General features: G+C 42.3%; 1 protein-coding gene across 1 annotated transcript in view; it reads left to right on the forward strand.

Moving 5' to 3' along the window:
- Positions 1 to 23181, forward strand: part of PIEZO2 (piezo type mechanosensitive ion channel component 2) — a 628465-nt gene that overhangs the window by 415696 nt on the left and 189588 nt on the right. Inside the window, exons 11-15 of the mRNA XM_069731039.1 lie at positions 2686 to 2824; positions 11074 to 11216; positions 16413 to 16646; positions 18773 to 18887; positions 21023 to 21228. Coding sequence (XP_069587140.1) covers positions 2686 to 2824; positions 11074 to 11216; positions 16413 to 16646; positions 18773 to 18887; positions 21023 to 21228 — 837 coding nt within the window. The remainder of the gene's footprint in view (positions 1 to 2685; positions 2825 to 11073; positions 11217 to 16412; positions 16647 to 18772; positions 18888 to 21022; positions 21229 to 23181) is intronic.

The raw sequence follows: 23181 nt of genomic DNA on the forward strand, positions 1-23181 counted from the left end.
TCAGCAGGATCCCTGATCGCTGCTGCGTGTCAGACACAGCGATATCGTTACGATATCGCTGGAACGTCACGAATCGTACCGTCGTAGCGATCGAAATGTTATAGTGTGACGGTACCCTAAAAGTAAGCTGTTTTAACATATTGGGAGATCAGGGAACAAAAACAGGAGTATTTACAGTATTATCACTGTCAGATGCAGATGCATGCACGCTAGAGAACTTTAAAAAACCTGAACGTGTGCACATAGCCTAAAAGTAATATGTCAGCAGGTTTTGCTTTGTGTTCTATGAGACGCTATGAGAGCAGCACGGTGTAGGAGCATAGACCCTGATTCCAGCAATGTGTCACTGGGCTGTATAACTCTGTTTCAATAAACTCGCCGTTTAATCAGTGTATGGCTGCCGTCACACTCGCAGTATTTGGTCAGTATTGTACATCAGTATTTGTTATCCAAAACCAGGAGTGGAACAAATAGAGGAAAAGTATAATAGAAACATATGCACCACTTCTGCATTTATCACCCACTCCTGGTTTTGGCTTACAGATACTGATGTAAAATACTGACCAAATACTGCTAGTGTGACGGCAGCCTATGTCAGACTAGCTGTCTGATGTTTGCTGGTCTAACCACACACCCACCACTGATTAGCAGCTCTCTGTCAATATACATTGTATAGAGAGAGCCTCTTCAGAGGCTTGAAAGCAGTGATCCTACTAGTCACTATCGACCCTTTAACGAGTCTTGCAATATGACTTAAAATAAAAGCCAAATCAGAATCTCAATTTGCAGACACTGTGTTTTGGGTTATTGGCCCTCGTCAGTGCAAAGTATGAGAACTGATTTGGCTAGGTGAGAGGCTCTGGACTCAGATCTAAGGGGTGACGTTTCTCCTTGTGGAGACTGACATACCGGCTCTCGCATTTCAAGGTAAAGAGGCTAATTTGCCATGTAATGCTCCTTAAGGATATTTAATATGCAAATTGCCTCTTCAGAGAGGAAAAGGACTTGAACTCTATAGCGCCACCTGTTGGAAGCAGCAATCCTACAAGTCACTATCGACCCTTTAGCGAGTCTTTCAACATGATGAGGGCAAATAGCCCGAATCACCGTGTCTGCAAATTGTGATTTTTATATGGCTTTTATCCTTTTTTAAGCGTTTTTTTTTTTCTGCAGCAAAACCTGCTCACTTGGCAGGAAAGAAGCGGCAGAACAAAATCAGGTTTTGCTTGTTTTTTTAGTGCCTTTTTTGTAATTTTTTCCTGCGTTTTTGTCTCTTTTGCATGCTGATAGTTATCACAAAAAAAAAATATCTCATTTTATTTAATCAGGTTTTGTCACAAAAAACGCTGCAAAACTTGATACCTGCATTTTTTGGTGTGGATTTTCAGCATTTATTCACCACCAATGCTTGAAAAACACAGAAAAAGCGCTGAAAGTAACATGCTCTATTGTGCAAAAAAACATGCAAAGCACAAAATCCTGATAACAGAAAAACCAAGCTTCTGAAATCTCATAGATTTGTTATTACTATAAAATGTTGCTGAAAATTTGCATAAAAAAACGCTGAAAAAACGCCTAGTGTGAAGAGTATGTTCCTATGGTACCCTTTCTGCTGCTGACCTCACGCAACATAAAGTCTGGTACAAAATGTCTGCATCAGCAAAAATCACTGTGGATTTTATAGTGGAAATACTGTGATGTTTCTGCTAATTTCAAATTTTGCTTTGATAAATCTCATTCACATTGTTACTACTACCGTACACACATCAGTATTGGAATACATGATTTTCATGTGTTTTTTTTATACAAACATGCATTTTATTATGCTTTTTTTTACCATAGAGAGTGTTATGAGAAAACACATACATAACCCACATCCAGAGCATACTATGCATGGAATAAAGCTACGTTCCCATGATGAGCTTTGGGTGCGTTTTTGACGCTGTGTATTTTTGCTGCATCAAGATAAATTTCACCCATGCAATGTATTGGACACGGTGAATCCACACGGTTCAGTGAACAAGCGGCAGCGCTGTGGACGCAGCAAAAATACGGTGTGTCCAAAGCGCTGCTACTTCCGGATCGTGGGCACCCAGCCTAAAGCAGATTAGATGTTGTTCTTTGTACACAAGTGAAGTGAGTTTGAAAGCTGTTTAGTTAAATCCAAACTAGCTATATTATTATTATTATTTATATAGCACCATTAATTCCATGGTGCTTTACATGAGAAAAGGGGTTACATACAGGGTTATAGATATCGTTAACAGTAAACAAATTTACAATGACAGACTGGTACGAAGGGGAGAGGACCCTGTCCTTGTGGACTTACATTCTTCAGGATAATGGGGAAGAGACAGGAGGTGGGGGTGCTGCAGCACTGGTGGTGGTGAGGCGGCAGCTCTGGTGGTGGTGAGGCAGCAGCTCGGGTAGTTGATGAGGCGGCAGCTAGCGTGGTTGGTGAGGCGGCAGCTCTGGCGGTGGCGACTCGGCAGCTCGGGTGGTTGGTGACGTGGCAGCAGCTCGGGTGGTTGGTTAAGCGGCAGCTCGGGTGATTGGTGACTGTAACATCTGACTTTATTGCAGATAACTACCTTAAACTAAGGTGTGCATTATTCTGTTGTATTGTATGGAGCAAATTAATTTTAAAATGTGATTGAATATTTTTTGCTAATTGCTGCTTGACAGGTACTACTTGTAACAGTTAATGGGACACCAGTTGATTATCATACAATAAATACGTCACTTCCTATAGAAAACGGGCCTACAAAAATAGATGTGTACTCAACACCTCAGTACAAATGGGAGCATGCAGAAGAAATCTCTGGTAAGATTGCAGCTTTGTAAAGTCATCCAATGTGATATCATCTGTAAAATTGATATGTGACTAGTCCATAATTTTGTGGAGGAGGAGTCATATTTCAGATACTTTTGACGCTAATTTAGTTGTAGAATCGGTGCTAAAATTGCAGACTAAAATGCAACAGGGTTGTAACAAATCCCATTCTCTCACAACATGGAAAGTTCTGTACTGGATTGAAGGCACACCGTAGCATACGTTATCTGTTGAAGAGATTATGGAGATGTTATTATTAGTGATGAGCGAATATACCCGTTACTCCAGATTTCCCGAGCACGCTCGGGTGTCCTCCGAGTATTTTTTAGTGCTTTAGAGATTTAGTTTTCATCGTCGCAGCTGAATGATTTACATCTGTTAGCCAGCATAAGTACATGTGGGGGTTGCCTGGTTCCTAGGGAATCCCTACATGTAATCAAGCTGGCTAACAGATGTAAATCATTCAGCTGAGATGAGGAAAACTAAACCTCTGAGCACTCAAAAAGGACACCCGAGCATGCTCAGGAAATCTCGAGTAACGAGTATATTCGCTCATCACTAGTTATTATGAAATGTTGATACATTTGCCAAATCTTTTAACCTTGTGGAAAAATTTTTCAGTGATGTCAAAGCTCTGTTTAGGAATTGCCTTCTTTCCACTCAAGAGATCAAATATATTATTAATCAGTCACACAGTCTCATTCATGGTTCAGAATCACATTAAGACAACTACAGAAATATACTACAGCATTATACTACAGCATTACAAATGCATCATGTTCTACAAAGTAGGTAGCTCTCTGACACGTATGCTATGTTCACACATCACAGATTTGTTGCAGAAGTTAATTAAAATCTATTACCGGTAGATATCTGATTGGAGTTAACTTTGTAGCATTTGCATTAATTTATCTAACCCAATTCAAAGATATGAAGCCATCGCACAAATTCCTGCAACAAAAATCTGCCACATGTGAATATACACTTTTTTAGAAGATTTAAAAAAAAAAATCTCTTTCACTTGAATGTAGTATTTCACCACTGTAAAAGAAGCACATCAGGCCACAAAACATAAAGCCGACACATGTGTGCAATCTCGGTGTGCAACTTTAACATATTGGCACTATATACTAGTCAGATATTCATGGTACTGTCAGACGGAGATGTATCCTGTAGTATCTCACAGCTATATAGCACATAAACCATCAGACATATAATATATGCCCAGAACAATGTGTATATGTGACATACATATACCGTATTTTTCGGACTATAAGATGCACCGGACTATAAGGCGCACCCAGGTTTTAGAGGTGGAAAATAGGGAAAAAAATATTTGAAGCAAAAAAATGTGGCAAAATATCTAATAACATAAATAACATACTATTATATGTGGTGTTATTATATATAATAGTATGTTATTATGTTGGAAGCTGCAGAACCAGTATGGTGTCTGTGAAGTACTATATGAAGATGCTGGAGGGTGAGTATAAGAATGGGGCACAGCGCTTGAAAGCACCACTCCAGCACTGCAAAATAACACTTGAGTGCTGGTTTAAAATCCCATGGAAGAACTATAACTCCCAGCATGTCCTGCAGATCCTATGACATGCTGGGAGTTATAGTTCACCAAAGGAGTGGCAGAGTGCTTTATTGTGCTTTGTAAAGACTAACCTCTTAATTGTGGCAGCCAGCCAGGCACGCCATGGTGAGGTAAAAAGCTGGAGAATCCCATGACCGCACACACAGAGCCCTCCCGCTTGTTGCCTTTCCAGCACAGATGTGACAGCACAGGTTATAAGAGGAAGCCAGCAGATTCTAGTGGGGAGTCTGAAGGACCTGTGATGATGTCAAGAAGAGGGAGGGCTCTGAGCTGCCATGTGATGCTCCAGCCTGCCCACTTCCAACATCACACAGGTCCTCCTTGTGCACACAGCAGCATTCAGTGTCCAGCCCAGGCAGGTACTATGCAGCGATCTCGATCTCCTCTCCCTTGGCCCCTGCTGCTGCCTCCTCTTCCTCAGACACACAGATCTCCCCAGCTGCTGCAGGAATCCAGCCCTGGGGAAACCATGTGTGTCCCTGCTTAAGTGCAGTATTCATTTGCTGCTCCTGGCTCACTGCTCAGCTGACAGGTGGGCGGGGAAGCAGCTAATGAATATTCACTGCACATAATCATCGGGACCATTCCCGGCAGTGGGGGGCATTTTTCTGCCTCCTGAAGTGGGATAACAGTGCGATCCTACTTGCTGCTGCCCTCCTCCCCACATGCTACATCCCTACCATAAGACGCACCCACACCTTCCTCCCAAATTTGGAGGAAAAAAGTGCGTCTTATGGTCAGAAAAATACTTTATATATATGTATATATATATATATATATATATATATATATATATATATATAGTAGTGAAAAAAGTATTTAGTTAGCCACCAGTTGTGCAAGTTCTCCTACTTAAAAAGATGAGAGATGCCTGCAATTGACATCATAGGTAGACCACAACTATGAGAGTCAAAATTGCAAAAACAAATCCAGAAAATCACCTTGTCTGATTTGGAAAGATTTTTTTTTGCAAATTATGTTGGAAAATAAGTATTTGGTCACCTAAAAACATGCAAGATTGCTGGCTCTCACAGACCAGTAACTTCTTCTTTAAGAGGCTCCTCTGTCCTCCACTCATTACCTGTAGTAATGGCACCTGTTTGAACTTTGTTATCAGTATAAAAGACACCTGTCCACAACCTTAAACAGTCACACTCCAAACTCTACTATGGTGAATACCAAAGAGCTGTCGAAGGACACCAGAGACAAAATTATAGACCTGCACCAGGCTGGGAAGACTGAATCTGCAATAGGCAAGCAGCTTGGTGTGATGAAATCAAGCGTGGGAGCAATAATAAGAAAATGGAAGACATACTGATGATCTCCCTAGATCTGGGGGCTCCACACAAGATCTCAACCCGTGGGGTCATAATGATCACAAGAACTATGAGCAAAAATCCCAGAACCACACAGGGGAACCTAATGAATGACCTGCATAGAGCTGGGACAACCGTAACAAAGGCTACCATCAGTAACACACTACGCCACCAGGGACTCAGATCCTTCAGTGCCAGACGTGTCCCCCTGCTTAAGCCAGTACATGCCCGGGCCCGTCTGAAGTTTACTAGAGAGCATTTGGATTATCCAGAAGAGTATTGGGATAATGTCTGTTGTGAATTCTGTTGTCGAACTCCCTCCTGTGGTCGTGAATGGTACTTCGGCGAGTTCTGTCTATGGGCTCCCTCTTGTGGCTGTGAGTGAAGCTGCTGCTTCTGAGGTTCCTTACACAGGTGACGTGGTTTATCCTTTGGTTGACTGCTCTATTTAACTCCTCTCAGATCGTTACTCCATGCCAGCTGTCAATGTTTTTGCATTCGTTCAGTTCGCTCCTGGATCTCTCTGGTGACCTGCCTTCTCCTGCAGAAGCTAAGTTCCTGATAATCTTTATTTGTTCATTGTTTTCTTGTCCAGCTGGTTTTCATGATTTTGTCTTGCTAGCTGGAAGCTCTGGGATGCAGAGTGGCCCCTCCGCACTGTGAGTCGGTGCGGAGGTCTTTTTTGCACACTCTGCGTGGTCTTTTGTAAGTTTTTGTGCTGATCGCAAAGTTACCTTTCCTATCCTCTGTCTATTTAGTAAGTCTGGCCTCCCTTTGCTGATACCTGTTTCATTTTCTGCGTTTGTGACTTTCATCTTTACTCACAGTCAATATATGTGGGGGGCTTCCTTTACCTTTGGGGAATTTCTCTGAGGCAAGGTAGGCTTTATTTTCTATCTCTAGGGCTAGATAGTTCTTAGGCTCTGATGAGGCGCCTAGGTCTGGTCAGGAGCGCTCCACGGCTATTTCTAGTGTGTGTGATAGGATTAGGGCTTGCGGTCAGCAGAGCTCCCACATTCCAGAGCTCGTCCTGTATGAGGTTTAACTATCAGGTCATTCCGGGTGCTCCTAACCACCAGGTCATAACAAATGTCATATGGTCTGATAAAACCAAAGTACAACTGTTTGGTAGAAGCAAAACTCGTTGTGTTTGGAGGAGACAGAATGCTGAGTTGCATCCAAAGAACACCATACCTACTGTGAAGCATGGGGGTGGCAACTTCATCTTTGGGGCTGTTTCTCTGCAAAGGGACCAGGACGACTGATCCGTGTACATGAAAGAATAAATGGGGACATGTATCATGAGATTTTGAGTGCAAACCTCCTTCCATCAGCAGGGGCATTGAAGATGAAACGTGGATTGGTCTTTCAGCTATTAATGATCCTAAACACATCGCCAGGGCAATGAAGGAGTGGCTTCATAAGAAGCATATGAAGGTCCTGGCCTAGCCAATCTCCAGATCTCAATCCCATAGAAAACCTTTGGAGGGAGTTGCAAATCCATGTTGCCCAGCGGCAGGCCAAAACATCACTGCTCTAGAGGAGATCTGCATGGAGGAATGGGCCAACATACCACAACAGTGTGTGCCAACGTTGTGAAGACTTACAGAAAACGTTTGACCTTTGTCATTGCAAACAAAGGATATATAACAAAATATTGAGATGAATTTTTGTTAATGACCAAATACATATATTCCATAATAATTTGCAAAAACAAGGTGATTTTCTGGATTTGTTTTCTAAATTTTGACTCTCATAGTTGTGGTCTATCTATGATGTCTATAACAGGCCTCTCTCATCTTTTGTAAGTGGGAGAACTTGCACAATTGGTGGCTGACTAAATACTTTTTCCCACTGTGTGTGTATATATATATATACAGTGGGGCAAAAAAGTATTTAGTCAGTCAGCAATAGTGCAAGTTCTACCACTTAAAAAGATGAGAGGCGTCTGTAATTTACATCATAGGTAGACCTTAACTATGGGAGACAAACTGAGAAAAAAAAATCCAGAAAATCACATTGTCTGTTTTTTTAACAATTTATTTGCATATTATGGTGGAAAATAAGTATTTGGTCAGAAACAAAATTTCATCTCAATACTTTGTAATATATCCTTTGTTGGCAATGACAGAGGTCAAACGTTTTCTGTAAGTCTTCACAAGGTTGCCACACACTGTTGTTGGTATGTTGGCCCATTCCTCCATGCAGATCTCCTCTAGAGCAGTGATGTTTTTGGCTTATCGCTTGGCAACACGGACTTTCAACTCCCTCCAAAGGTTTTCTATAGGGTTGAGATCTGGAGACTGGCTAGGCCACTCCAGGACCTTGAAATGCTTCTTACGAAGCCACTCCTTCGTTGCCCTGGCGGTGTGCTTTGGATCATTGTCATGTTGAAAGACCCAGCCACGTTTCATCTTCAATGCCCTTGCTGATGGAAGGAGGTTTGCACTCAAAATCTCACGATACATGGCCCCATTCATTCTTTCATGTACCCGGATCAGTCGTCCTGGCCCCTTTGCAGAGAAACAGCCCCAAAGCATGATGTTTCCACCACCATGCTTTACAGTAGGTATGGTGTTTGATGGATGCAACTCAGTATTCTTTTTCCTCCAAACACGACAAGTTGTGTTTCTACCAAACAGTTCCAGTTTGGTTTCATCAGACCATAGGAAATTCTCCCAAAACTCCTCTGGATCATCCAAATGCTCTCTAGCAAACTTCAGACGGGCCCGGACATGTACTGGCTTAAGCAGTGGGACACGTCTGGCACTGCAGGATCTGAGTCCATGGTGGCGTAGTGTGTTACTTATGGTAGGCCTTGTTACATTGGTCCCAGCTCTCTGCAGTTCATTCACTAGGTCCCCCCGCGTGGTTCTGGGATTTTTGCTCACCGTCCTTGTGATCATTCTGACCCCACGGGGTGGGATTTTGCGTGGAGCCCCAGATCGAGGGAGATTATCAGTGGTCTTGTATGTCTTCCATTTTCTAATTATTGCTCCCACTGTTGATTTCTTCACTCCAAGCTGGTTGGCTATTGCAGATTCAGTCTTCCCAGCCTGGTGCAGGGCTACAATTTTGTTTCTGGTGTCCTTTGACAGCTCTTTGGTCTTCACCATAGTGGAGTTTGGAGTCAGACTGTTTGAGGGTGTGCACAGGTGTCTTTTTATACTGATAACAAGTTTAAACAGGTGCCATTACTACAGGTAATGAGTGGAGGAAAGAGGAGACTCTTAAAGAAGAAGTTACAGGCCTGTGAGAGCCAGAAATCTTGATTGTTTGTTTCTGACCAAATACTTATTTTCCACCATAATATGCAAATAAATTGTTAAAAAAACAGACAATGTGATTTTCTGGATTTTTTTTTCTCAGTTTGTCTCCCATAGTTGAGGTCTACCTATGATGTAAATTACAGACGCCTCTCATCTTTTTAAGTGGTGGAACTTGCACTATTGCTGACTGACTAAATACTTTTTTGCCCCACTGTATATATATATATATATATATATACACTGTTCAAAAAAATAAAGGGAACACTTAAACAACAGAATATAACTCCAAGTAAATCAAACTTCTGTGAAATCAAACTGTCCACTTAGGATGTAACACTGTTTGACAATCAATTTCAAATGCTGTTGTGCAAATGGAATAGACAACAGATGGAAATTATTGGCAATTATCAAGACACCCCCTATAAAGGAGTGGTTCTGCAGGTGGGGACCACAGACCACATCTCAGTACCAATGCTTTCTGGCTGATGTGTTGGTCACTTTTGAATGTTGGTTGTGCTTTCACACTCGTGGTAGCATGAGACGGACTCTGCAACTCACACAAGTGGCTCAGGTAGTACAGCTTTTCGAGGATGGCACATGAATGCGAGCTGTGGCAAGAAGGTTTGCTCTGTCTGTCAGCATAGTGCCCAGAGGCTGGAGGTGCTACCAGGAGACAGGACAGTACACCAGGAGATGTGGAGGGGGCCATAGGAGGGCAACAACCCAGCAGCAGGACCGCTACCTCAACCTTTGTGCAAGGAGGAACAGGAGAACCACTGCCAGAGCCCTGCAAAATGACCTCCAGCAGGCCACAAATGTGCATGTGTCTGCAGAAACGGATAGAAACCGACTCCATGAGGATGGCCTCAGTGCCTGACATCCACATATGGGGGTTGTGCTCACAGCCCAACACTGTGCAGGATGCTTGGCATTTGCCACAGAGCACCAGGATTGGCAAATTCGGCACTGGCGCCCTGTGCTCTTCACAGATGAAAGCAGGTTCACACTGAGCACATGAGTCTGGAGATGCCGTGGAGAGCGATCTGCTGCCTGCGACATCCTTCAACATGACCGGTTTGGCTATGGGCCAGTAATGGTGTGGGGTGGCATTTCTTTGGAGGGCCGCACAGCCCTCCGTGTGCTCGCCAGAGGTAGCCTGACTGCCATTTGATACTGAGATGAGATCCTCAGACCCCTTGTGAGACCATATGCTGGTGCGGTTGACCCTGGATTCCTCCTAATGCAGGATAATGCCAGACCTCATGTGGCTGGAGTGTGTCAGCAGTTCCTGAAAGATGAAAGCATTGATGCTATGGACTGGCCCGCCCGTTCCCCAGACCTGAATCTGATTGAACACATCTTGGACATCATGTCTCGCACCATCCACCAACGTCACGTTGCACCACAGACTGTCCAGGAATTGGCGGATGCTTTAGTCCAGGTCTGGGAGTCTGGGAGGAGATCCCTCAGGAGACCATGTGCCGCCTCATCAGGAGCATGCCCAGGCATTCTATGGAGGTCATACAGGAACGTGGAGGGAACACACACTACTGAGCATCATTTCCCTGTTTTGAGGCATTTCCACTGAAGTTGGACCAGCCTTTTATTTGATTTTCCACTTTGATTTTCAGTATCGTTCCAAATCCAGGCATCCATTGGTAAATAAATGTGATTTCCATTGATGACTTTTGTGTAATTTTGTTGACAGCACATTCAAATTTGTACAGAACAAAATATTCAATGAGAATATTTCATTCATTCACATCTAGGATGCGCTATTTGAGTGTTTCCTTTATTTTTTTAAGCAGTGTGTATATATATATATATATATACACACCAGTACGCCTTCTTTTACGACCATGTTTGGTTGTCCTTATTCTTCACTGCCATCTTGCTCAGTAGTATAAGGCCTGTACTGGGTCTAATATAACCCAGGAGCTGCAGTGTAATGACTTGACTGCTTCACTTGCACTGTAATGATCCTGAGAGTGTATTTCATGTAAATTCTGCGTATTTTTTATGATGGAGAATTACTAACATGTTTTCCATTAGAAAAGAAAGAAGAAGAAGAGGAGGAGCAGGAGGTGGAAGAGGATCTGTCTGAGAAAAAGGAAAATGCTAAAGTTCATGCTCTGGTGGTAGCGCTGCAGTTCATCATGAAGCAGAGTTACATCTGTGCTCTTATTTCTATGATGGTATGATGATAAAAATGCTCTTTTGGTTTCTTATTTCATATCAGTTTTTTGTATATTACTGTACATAGATATAAAATATCAAGGGCTTGTTTACATGTAGCAGATTAACTGCAGATTTAGATACAGTATGTAAGAATATCTACCCTTATAAGAGAAAACAATACAGCTAGCCAAATAAAGCATTTATACTAATTCAGAAAAAAAAGCAATGAGAAGCCATGTTTTAAATGCTACCTAAATTAATGTCTTAAAAGGTGTCCGTACACATATCTCTTCATTCCTCCATAAAGGTGCTGAGAATTCATGTTTCTTTCAATGGGAAATATTCTTTGAATGAAGCAAATGATCAGGCTCCCATACACATAAAATTCCCACTATGTTTTATAAACCCTTGAATTATTTTACTCCCTTAGGCCTGTTTAACATATCCAGATATTTCCGATACTGGAAAAAAAAGGGCACTGGAGATGACAGTGTCCTTGTGTTTGTGTGTGTAATACTTGCGGCACACGTGTGGCAACTGTGTGCTGCACCAGTACCACACGGATGTGCACCAGGGAAGAAGCAGTACTGTAAACGCTGTTCACCGACGCCGGGCGCTGAAGACAGCTCTCATCATTCTCCCCTGCTCTGCTGTTGATCAGCGGGGAGAATGATGAGAGTTATATTCAAGTGATAACAATAACAGCAGGCGGCGGCTAATGGGACTATTAGGGTATGTGCACACGGTCAGGATTTCTTGCAGAAATTTCCTGACAAAAAACGGACATTTCTGCCAGAAATCCGCATGCGTTTTTTTCGTGTTTTTTATGCCTTTTTGACACGTTTTTTGCGCGTTTTTGTGCATTTTTTTGCGTTTTTTTCCCAATGCATTAAATAGCGGGAAAAACGCATCAGCAAAATTAATGAACATGCTGTTTTTTTTACCGCGATGTGTTTTTTTCGCAGAAAAAATCAAATCATGTGCACAAAAATTGCAGAATTCATTCTAAATGATAGGATGCATATGTTTGCGTTTTTTATGCATTTTTATCGCGAAGAAACGTGGAAAAAAAGCGGAAAAACCTGAACGTGTGCACGTAGCCTTACTCCCATCAGCCTACACCTGCTGCCACTAATATCAATGACAGCAGGAGTGGCTGATGGGAATATTTATCAGCCGGCTCCTGCGCTGTAAATAAATAATTTAAATTAAAAAATGTTGTGGGTTCCCCGCTATTTTCTATAACCAGCAAGGCAAAATTCACAGCTGGGAGCTGCAACCCTCAACTGTCAGCTTCAGCAAGGCTGGCTATCAAGAATAGAGTGGATGCCACGCTGTTTTTTAAATTTTTTAACCCCTTTCCGCCGATGATTGACTCCCTCCCTTTGATGTGGGCTCCAGCGGTGAGCCCACATCTTTCCGGGGACATGTCAGCTGACATGTGCCCGCAATAGCCGCGGGTGGAATTGCAATCCACCCGTGGATATTAACCAGTTAAATTCCACTGTCAAACTCTGACAGTGGCATTTAACAAGCGCTTTCGGCAATCGTGCTAAAAATACACACACCGGTGACCCCCGTCACGTGATCGCGAGTCATCGGTGTGTTGGCATTACAATTGGAGGTCTCCTGAAGACCTCTATGGTTTTCAGTGCCGGTTTGCTGTGAGTGTCACCCAGTGGTCGGCACTCAGCAAGTGAGTAAATCTGCTATATGTAGGCGATCTGATCATCGCCTCTATGTAGCAGAGCCGATCAGGTTGTGGCAGCTTCTAGTCTCCTTTGGAGATTATTGAAGCATGCCAAAAAAAAATGTGTTTAAAAATATATATAAAAAATATATAAAAGTTCAAATCACCCCCCTTTTGCCCCATTCGAAATAAAACAATGAAAATAAAATCAAACATACACATATTTGGTATCACCACGTTCAGAATTGCCTGATCTATCAATAAAAAAAGATTTAACCTGATCGCTAAACGGCATAGCGAGAAAAAAGTCAAAACGCCAGAATTCTGAATTTTTTGGTCGCCGCGACATTGCATTAAAATGCAATAACCGACGATGAAAAGGTCGTATCTGCACCAAAATGGTATCATTAAATATGTCAGCTCAGCACGCAAAAATTAAGCCCGTACGCAACGCAAGATCACAAAAAATGGAGACGCTATGGGTATCGGAAAATTGATTTTTTTTAACAAAGTTTGGAATTTTTTTCACTCACCTAGACATGTTTGATGTCTAAGAACTCATAATGACTTGGTGAAACATAATGACAGGTCAGCTTTAGCATTTAATGAACCAACAAAAAACAAGTGTGGGATTGCACTTTTTTTGCAATTTCACCACACTTGGAACTTTTTTCCCGTTTTCTAGTACACAACATGGTAACACCAATGTTGTCATTCAAAATTACAATTCGTTCCGCAAAAAACAAGCTTTCACATGGCCATATTGACGGAAAAATAAAAAAGTTATGGCTCGGAGAAGAAGAGGAACGAAAAACGCAAAACCAAAAAAAGCTTTGGGGGTTAAGGGGTTAAATAAATAATTTAAAAAAAAACCAAGTGGGATCCCCCCCATTTTTGACAACCAACCTTGCTAAAGCTGACAGCAAGGGGCTGGTATTCTTAGGCTGATAAGAGGCCATTGATATAGGCCCCCCAGCCTAAAAATAGCAGCCCACAGCTGCTCAGAAAAGGCGCACCTATTAAATGCGCCAGTTCTGGTGCTTTGCCCGGCTCTTCTTACTTGCCCTGTAGAGGTGGCAAGTTGGGTTCGTATTTGTGGGGTTGATGCCACCTTTGTATTGTCACGTGGCATCAAGCCCATTGCTTAGTATTTTAGTATTTTAGAAGTGTCTATAAGAGTCCATTACTAATCCTATAGTTACATGGTAAATAAAGACACAGCAAGTATAAAGTCTTTTATTAGAAATTAAACAAAACACATTTGTTTATTTACCAGCCCCCAGCTGTCAGCTTTAGCAAGACTGGTTGTCAATAATGGGGGAGGCCCCACGCCATTTTTTTAAGTTATTTATTTAAATAATTAACAACAACAGCATGGGACCCCTCTATTCTGCATAACCATCCTTGCTAAGACTGACAGCTGAGGGTTGCAGCCCCCACTTCTGAGTTTTGCCTTGCTGATTACAGAAAATACAGGGGAATCCACGCTGGGTTTTTTATTTATTTATAGCGCAGGTGGCAGGTGAGGAATACTTCCATCAGCCGCTGCTGCTGTCACTGTCATTAGCGACAGCAGGTGTAGGCTGATGGGAGTAATACTTCCATCAGCCGCCGCCTGTTGTCATTGTTCTCTTTTGAATACAACTCTCATCATTCTACCCTGTTCGCTCTGAACGTTGGCAGAGCAGGGGAGAATGATGAGAGCATCTTCGGCACCAGGTGCTGGGGAACAGCGCTTACTGTACCACTTCTTCCTTGGCACCGAGGCGTGTCACACAGTTGACATCCATGTGTTTCATCCAAGTAATGTGTGCGGGACGTTTTGCGGCCCGTGCTGACATTAAAAAACGGACATGTTAATGTGTTTTGCCCACAGACACGCGGTCTGTAGAAACGCACTGATATGTGCACAGACCCATTCACTTGAATGGAACTATGTATGTCGGTGTCTCCGGTATGTGTGGTGACAGACTTGTGAAAGAGGCCTTTATATATGTTGTCATCATTACTGTTCCCATTCAGACAATCTAATTTCCCTATCAGTATCTGAAGGATGTGAGGAAACCCACATAAACACAGGGAAAACATAAAATCCTTGCAGATGTTGTCCTTGGAGGGATTTGATGCTAGTATCCCATCAATGCAAGGCTTCAGTACTAACCACTAATCCACCGTGCTGCCACTGGGTGGTGTAGAAATAATTATGCAAGGTTGAAATTGGTGTACACCCAAAGAAAATAGCCCCAAACAAAAGATCAAAGAAAATAGGACAATAAAAAATAGAATTAAAAAATATTAAGGTTAAAATACCTTTATTAGTAACGGTATATAGCACTGCAAACAAAAGAGGTGCCCACACGAATGGTAGCACATGATTTGTACAAATAGTAGGTTTAAATTTAAAATATTAAAAATATGTATTCGAGACCACCACACCAGGTAAAATATGCTAGAAAATTATATGCAAGTATAGCAGTAGCAAAGTTATCTAAAGGGAGACCACAAAGTGCAAATTGCTAAGTGGTCGCAATGGACAATATTAAGCAAGTGACGAAGGAAAAGTTCCGAAATGCGCGTCGGGGATTGTGCCGCACTAGAGACTACCGACACCCATGTAATCAACTCTTCCAACCCACAGGACGCTTTCTCCTTGTATCTATCAGTCCTTCTTTCCACAGTCACTTGCTAATATGGTCCATTGTGACCATTTTAATTAATTTTACTACCTTGCCCACAGTCATGTAATCCATTGTGATTAAAACTATTTTCATAGCTACATAACTCTTTTCCCACTTAGCACTTTGCACTAAGCACCTTGTTGTGAGTGTTTGTATTTTTTTTTATCACATATTATACAACAATTGTTTTTAGATTTTTTATTGGTGTTTTTTATACTGATAACAAGTTCAAACAGGTGCCATTACTACAGGTAATGAGTGGAGGACAGAGGAGCCTCTTAAAGAAGAAGTTACAAGTCTGTGAGAGCCAGAAATCTTGCATGTTTTTCGGTGACCAAATACTTATTTTCCACCATAATTTGCAAAATCTTGCCAAATCAGACAAGTTGATTTTCTGGATTTGTTTTCTCATTTTGACTCTCATAGTTGTGGTCTACCTATGATGTCAATTACATGCCTCTCTCATCTTTTTAAGTGGGAGAACTTGTACAGTTGGTGGCTGACTAAATACTTTTTTCCCCACTGTATATACCTTTACTAATAATGGTATTTTAGGCTTAATATTTTTTAATTCTTTTTTTTATTCTCCTATTTTCTTTGGCCTTTTATTCTGGCTTTTTTTCTTTCGGTTTACACTACACTAATTTCCGAATGGTCTTTCCTATACAGCAGATGGTTGTCACTCACCGTATATAAGATTTGCCATATCACCCTTTGTTACTAGTGGTAAACATCCATTGTTGTGTTCAGTACATGTTTTAAATTAAGGTTAAAATTGCGCCTATTTGCTCATTGTCTCCTGATTCAGTGCCTTTTTTCTTCTCTTGTTTTTTTGTCACTACTAGGCTTGGAGTATTACGTATCACAGCTGGCTAACCTTTGTATTGCTAATCTGGTCTTGCGCCCTCTGGATGATTCGTGATAGAAGGAGATATGCCATGCTTAGTTCACCCTTTATGGTTATTTATGGCAATTTATTGGTAACTTTACAATATATTTGGAGCTTTGATTTGCCTGCAGAGCTTAAAGATATTTCAGGTCTTCTTGAACATAAGAAACCAGAGGAACTAGCATCAAAGGTGAGCAATTTGCACAAATATTTTCTCAACTAACCTTAGAGACTATTTTAAATATACACATAGTAATAAGATGTGCACTGCAGTATATTGTGTGCCCTTCTGAGTGTCATCTTGTTCTTAAATTTGTCAAAAAATAATCTCCTAATGTCAACAGTCCTTGTATTGCAGTCTGTGCTCGGACTGTGTTGCACAGACGTCTTCATGAGCTCTATGGGCTCTTTCACATGTCCATGTCTCCGGTACGTGTGGTGACAATTTTCACACGTACAGCAGGCACTGACACACGTAGATCTGTGCACGCTGACATGTCCGGTTTTTACTGTCAAAACTGGCTACAAACGTCCCGCACACGTGCACACAGAGAACACGCATGAATGTCATTTGTGTGACATGTACCGACGCCTGAGATGCAGTGCTACAATAAGCGTTGTTTCCGGGAGCTGAGTGCTGAAGACGGCTCTCATCATTCTCCCCTGCTCTGCCTGTGATCGGTGCGAGCAGGCGAGAATGATGAGAGTTGCATTCAAGTGATCACTATGACAGAAGGCTGCAGCTGATGGGACTATTACTTCCATCAGCCTACGTCTGCTGACACTAACCGTGACAGCAGGAGCGGCTGACGGGAGTATTCATCAGCTGCCCCCTGCTCTATAAATAAATAAATGACTGAAAAACCCAGCTCGGGTTCCCCTGTATTTTCTATAACCAGCCAGGCAAAACTCAGAGCTGTGGGCTGCAACGCTCAGCTGTCACCTTCAGCAGGGTTGGTTATCAAGAATAGAGGGGTCCCCATGCTGTTTTTATAATTATTTAAATAAATAATTTAAAAAATGTCATGGGGTCCCCCTATTTTTGACAACCAACCTTGCTAAAGCTGACATCTACAGGGCAAGTGGGACGAGCCAGGCAAAGCGCCAGAATTGGGGCATCTAATAGATGTGCCTTTTCTGGGCAGCTGCAGGCTGCAATGGCCCCTTACCAGCCTGTGAATACCAGCCTCTAGCTGTCAGCTTTAGCAAGACTGGTTGTCATAAATAGGGGGGACCCCAATCTTTTTTTTTAATTATTTATTTAAATAATTAAGAAAAACAATGTGGGAAGTAGCCTTAATAACTAGACTTGCTGAAGCTGATAGTTGAGGGTTGCAGCCCCCAGCTGTGAGTTTTGCCTGTCTGGTTATAGAAAATAGAGGGGAAGCCACGCTGGATTTTTCATTTATTTATTTATAGCCGGGCGGCAGCTGATGAATATCCCCATCAGCCGCTCCTGCTGTCACTGTTATTAGTGGCAGCAGGCGTAGATTGATGGGAGTAATAGTCCCATCAGCCGCCGCCTGCTGACATTGTGATCACTTGAATACAACTCTCATCATTCTCCCTTGCTCGCGCCGATCACTGACAGAGCAGGGGAGAATGATGAGAGCGTCTTCAGCACCTGTTGCCGGGGAACAGCGCTTACTGTAGCGCTTCTTCCCTGGTGCACGTCTGTGTGGTACTGATGCGGCACACGGGCGGCACATGATTGCCACACGTTTGCTGCAAGTATTACACACACAGACACTGTCATCTCCAGTACCGTTTTTTTCTGGTACCGGAAGTAAATGTACTTGTGAAACTGGTCTTAAAGGGAACCTGTCACCTGAATTTGGCGGGACCAGTTTTTGGTCATATGGTTGGAGTTTTCGGGTGTTTGATTCACCCTTTCCTTACCCGCTGGCTGCATGCTGGCCGCAATATTGGATTGAAGTTCATTCTATGTCCTCCGTAGTACACGCCTGCACAAGGCAACCAGCGGGTAAGGAAAGGGTGAATCAAACCCAAAATCTCCGCCCATATGACCAAAAACTGGTCCCGCCAAATTCAGGTGACAGGTTCCCTTTAAGCTGTGTACACATTGGCATCATGGCTTTCATCATTAACATAGTTGTGACAGCTGTGTGTGCTCATGTTAGATGCACACTCTTTGATCTCCATTATTTATTTCTTCTTTTTCATCATTAATCCTCATACCAAAAATGTGACTTTTACCCTTCATAAATTCCATAATGGCAAATGAGGATAATATATGATGCATGGAAAAGAAAAAAGTAAACAAATGTTAAATATCTCTTTTTTTACTTGTTATAGATACTTTTCAATGTTACCTTCTGGCTTTTGCTGAGACAACACCTTACAGAGCAAAAAATATTAAAAGCACAAGAAGCAACATTATCAGAAATTAAAATTGGAAGCCAAGATAAAGGTAGGAAAGTAATCTGACATCCAGTAAACCAGAAGGTCTTATAATCCCAAACTTATTTACAGCATAAGGTTCCAGTATGATAGAAACTCACAAGTCCAGAAAAGTGTGAAACAGTGAGGGAGTTTGTCAGAATAGTTTGGGGATTATTTTTGTATGGCTATTTCATTATCCAGAATATCAAATTATCTGCATTTATCAAGTCCCATTAACGCTGGATTCAAGGAATTCATATACAGTGCCTTGCAAAAGTATTCGGCCCTCTGGAACTTTTCAACCTTTTCCCACATATCATGCTTCAACCATAAAGATATGAAATGTAAATTTTTGGCGAAGAATCAACAACAAGTGGAACACAACTGTGAAGTTGAACAAAATTTATTGGTTATTTACTTATTTTTAATTTTGGAGGAAATTTAAAAACTGAAAAATGGGGCATTCAATATTATTCGGCCCCTTTACTTTCAGTGCAGCAAACTCACTCCAGAAGTTCATTGTGGATCTCTGAATGATCCAATATTGTCCTTAATTCCTAATGGTGATCAATATAATCCACCTGCTCTGTGATAGTCTCAGGGTTCTGCTTGAAGCACAGAGAGCATCATGAAGACCAAGAACCACAACAGGCAGGTCTGTGATACTAACAAGAAAAAATAAAAGAAAGTGCACTCACCGGTCCTTCTGAGTTATTCAGCCTCTGAATAAAGGCTGAATAACTCAGAAGGACCGGTGAGTGCACTTTCTTTTATTTTTTCTTGTTGGATTCATGCATTTTCTGCTTTCAAGTGCACCCGGTTGTCCTCTCGGCATCTGCAGACCCAGCAGCGGCACATAGCAGTGGTCTTTCATGGTTTTCAGTGGTTATAAATGAGAGCAGTGCCGTGTCTTTTTTCTTGTACTTAGGTCTGTGATACTGTTGTGGAGAAGTTTAAAGCCGGATTTGGATACAAAATGATTTCCAAAATTTTAATCATCCCAAGGAGCACTGTGCAAGCGATCATATTGAAATGGAAGGAGTATCATACCACTGCAAATCTACCAAGACCCAGCCGTCCCTCTAAACTTTCATCTCAAACAAGGAGAAGACTGATCAGAGATGCAGCCAAGAGGCGCATGAACACTCTGGATGAACTGCAGAGATCCACAGCTGAGGTGGGACAGTCTGTCCATAGGACAACAATCAGTCGTACACTGCACAAATCTGGCCTTTATGGAAGATTGGCCAGAAGAAAGCCATTTCTCAAAGATATCCATGAAAAGTGTTGTTTAAAGTTTGCAACAAGCCACCTGGGAGACACACCAAACATGTGGAAGAAGGTGCTCTGGTCAGATGAAACCAAAATCGAACTTTTTGGCAACAATGCCAAACGATATGTTTGGCGTAAAGGCAACACAGCTCATCACCCTGAACACACCATCCTCACTGTCAAACATGGTGGTGGCAGCATCATAGTTTGGGCCTGCTTTTCTTCAGCAGGGACAGGGAAGATGGTTAAAATTGATGGGATGGTGGATGGAGCCAAATACAGGACCATTCTTGAAGAAAACCTGTTGGAGTCTGCAAAAGACCTTAGACTGGGATGGAGATTTGTCTTCCAACAAGACAATGATCCCAAAGATAAAGCAAAATCTACAATGGAATGTTCACAAATAAACGCATCCAGGTGTTAGAATGGCCAACTCAAAGTCCAGACCTCAATCCAATCGAGAATCTGTGGAAAAAGCTGAAAACTGCTGTTCGCCAAAGATCTCCATCAAATGTACAAAACTGATAGAGACATACCCCAAGCGATTTGCAGTTGTAATCGCAGCAAAAGCTGGCGCAACAAAGTAATAAGTTAAAGGGGCTGAATAATATTGCACGTCCAACTTTTCAGTTTTTGAATTTCCACAAAGATGTAAAATAACCAATAAATTTTGTTCAAATTCACAATTGTGTTGCACTTGTTGTTGATTCTTCACCAAAAATTTACATTTAGTGTCTTTATGTTTGAAGCATGATATGTGGGAAAAGGTTGAAAAGTTCCAGGGGGCCAAATACTTTCGCAAAGCACTGTATTACCTATTTTACTGTGTAATTTTGTAATTATTGTTTTTATTCATTTATTTTTTATTGTTGCTATTATTTTTTTTTCTAGAAGAAGAAATACAAAAAACGGAAGCTGAAGAAGAAGATGAAAATGATATTATGAAGGTTCTAGGGAACATGGTGATGGCAATGTTTGTGAAGTATTGGATTTACGTCTGTGGTGGGATGTTCTTCTTTGTCAGTTTTGAAGGGAAAATAGTCATGTACAAGATCATCTACATGATGCTGTTCCTGTTCTGCGTAGCTCTGTATCAGGTACCATTCATGTACTGCTATATGGCTTCATTACGTATCAAAAACATAATTATAGTAATATTATTATTATTATTTATTATTCTTGCGCCATTTATTCCATGGCGCTTTACATGTGAGGAGGGGTATACATAATAAAAACAGGTACAATAATCATGAACAATACAAATCACAACTGGTACAGGAGGAGAGAGGACCCTGCCCATGAGGGCTCACAATCTACAAGGGATGGATGATGATACAGTAGGTGAGTATAGAGCTGGTCGTGCAGTGGCTTGGTCGATCGGTGGTTACTGCAGGTTGTAGGCTTGCCAGAAGAGGTGGGTCTTCAGGTTCTTTCTGAATGTTTCGATGGTAGGCGAGAGTCTGATATGTTGTGGTAGAGAGTTCCAGAGTAGGGGTGATGCGCGAGAGAAATCTTGTATGCGATTGTGGGAAGAGGAGATAAGAGAGGAGAAGAGAAGGAGATCTTGTGAGGATCGGAGGTTGTGTGCAGGAAAGTACAGGGAGACGAGGTCACAGATGCATGGAGGGGACAGGTTGTGGATGGCTTTGTATGTCATGGTTAGGCTTTTGTACTGGAGTCTCTGGGTAATGGGGAGCCAGTGAAGGGACTGACAGAGGGGAGAGGCCGGGGAATAGCTGGGGGACAGGTGGATTAGTCGGGCAGCAGAGTTTAGAATAGATTGGAGGGGTGCGAGAGTGTTAGAGGGGAGGCCACAGAGCAGGAAGTTACAGTAGTCAAGGTGGGAGATGATGAGGGCATGGACTTGGGTTTTTGCAGATTCTTGGTTTTGGAATGTACAGATCTGTGAAATATTTTTGAGTTGAAGGCGGCAGGAAGTGGAAAGGGCTTGGATATGCAGTTTGAAGGAGAGATCAGTGTCAAGGAATACCCTGAGACAGTGAGCTTGTGGGACTGGGGAGAGTGGGCAGCCATTTACTGTAATGGATAGGTTCGTTGAGTGCGGTCGCATGAGATGGTGGAAAGACAATTCTGTTTTGTCCATGTTAAGTTTTAGAAATCTAGCAGAGAAGAAGGATGAAATAGTGAATAGACATTGAGGGATTCTGTTTAGTAGGGTGGTGATATCTGGTCCAGAGATGTAGATCTATGTGTCATCAGCATAGAGATGATACTGAAAACCGTGAGATTCTATGAGCTGTCCCAGGCCAAAAGTGTAAATGGAGAAGAGCAGGGGCCCTAGAACTGAACCTTGCGGGACTCCGACAGATAGGGAGCGAGGTGAGGAGGTGGTGTGTGAATGGAAGACGCTGAATGTTCGGTCAGTTAGGTATGACGAGATCCACGATAGGGCCAAGTCTGTGATGCCAAGGGATGAGAGGGTCTGTAGTAATAGGGAATGGTCCACTGTGACAAAGGCAGAGGACAGGTCCAGGAGGAGGAGGATAGTGTAGTGTCGCTTTCTCTTGGCGGTTAATAGGTCATTGGTGACCTTAGTTAGGGCAGTTTCAGTGGAGTGGTGTGACCGGAAGCCTGATTGTAGGTGGTCGAAAAGTGAGCAGGAAGATAGATGGGAGGACTGTTCAAGATGGACGTGTTGTTCCAGTAGTTTTGAAGCATAGGGGAGAAGTGATATAGGGCGATAGCTAGATACAGAAGATGGGTCAAGAGAGGGCTTTTTGGGGATAGGTGTGATTGAGGCATGTTTAAAGCTTGAGGGGAAAACACCAGTTGTTAGTGATAGGTTGAATAGATGGGTTAGAGTTGGGATGAAGACTGTGGCAAGGTTTGGGATGAAGTGGGAAGGGATCGGGTCAAGTGCACAGGTGGTGAGATGCGATCTTGAGAGTAGAGTGGAGAGTCGATCTTCTGTAATGGTGGAGAAGTTGGTTTTTGAGGTGGATGGCTGGGTAGTTGGGAGGAAGGGCTCTGGGGGTTGTCGACTAAAACTGTCTCTGATGTTCTCAATCTTCTGCTTGAAAAATGAGGCA

This window comes from Ranitomeya imitator, chromosome 6 (assembly GCF_032444005.1).
Source record: "Ranitomeya imitator isolate aRanImi1 chromosome 6, aRanImi1.pri, whole genome shotgun sequence".
In the NCBI taxonomy this organism is placed as follows: Eukaryota; Metazoa; Chordata; class Amphibia; order Anura; family Dendrobatidae; genus Ranitomeya; species Ranitomeya imitator.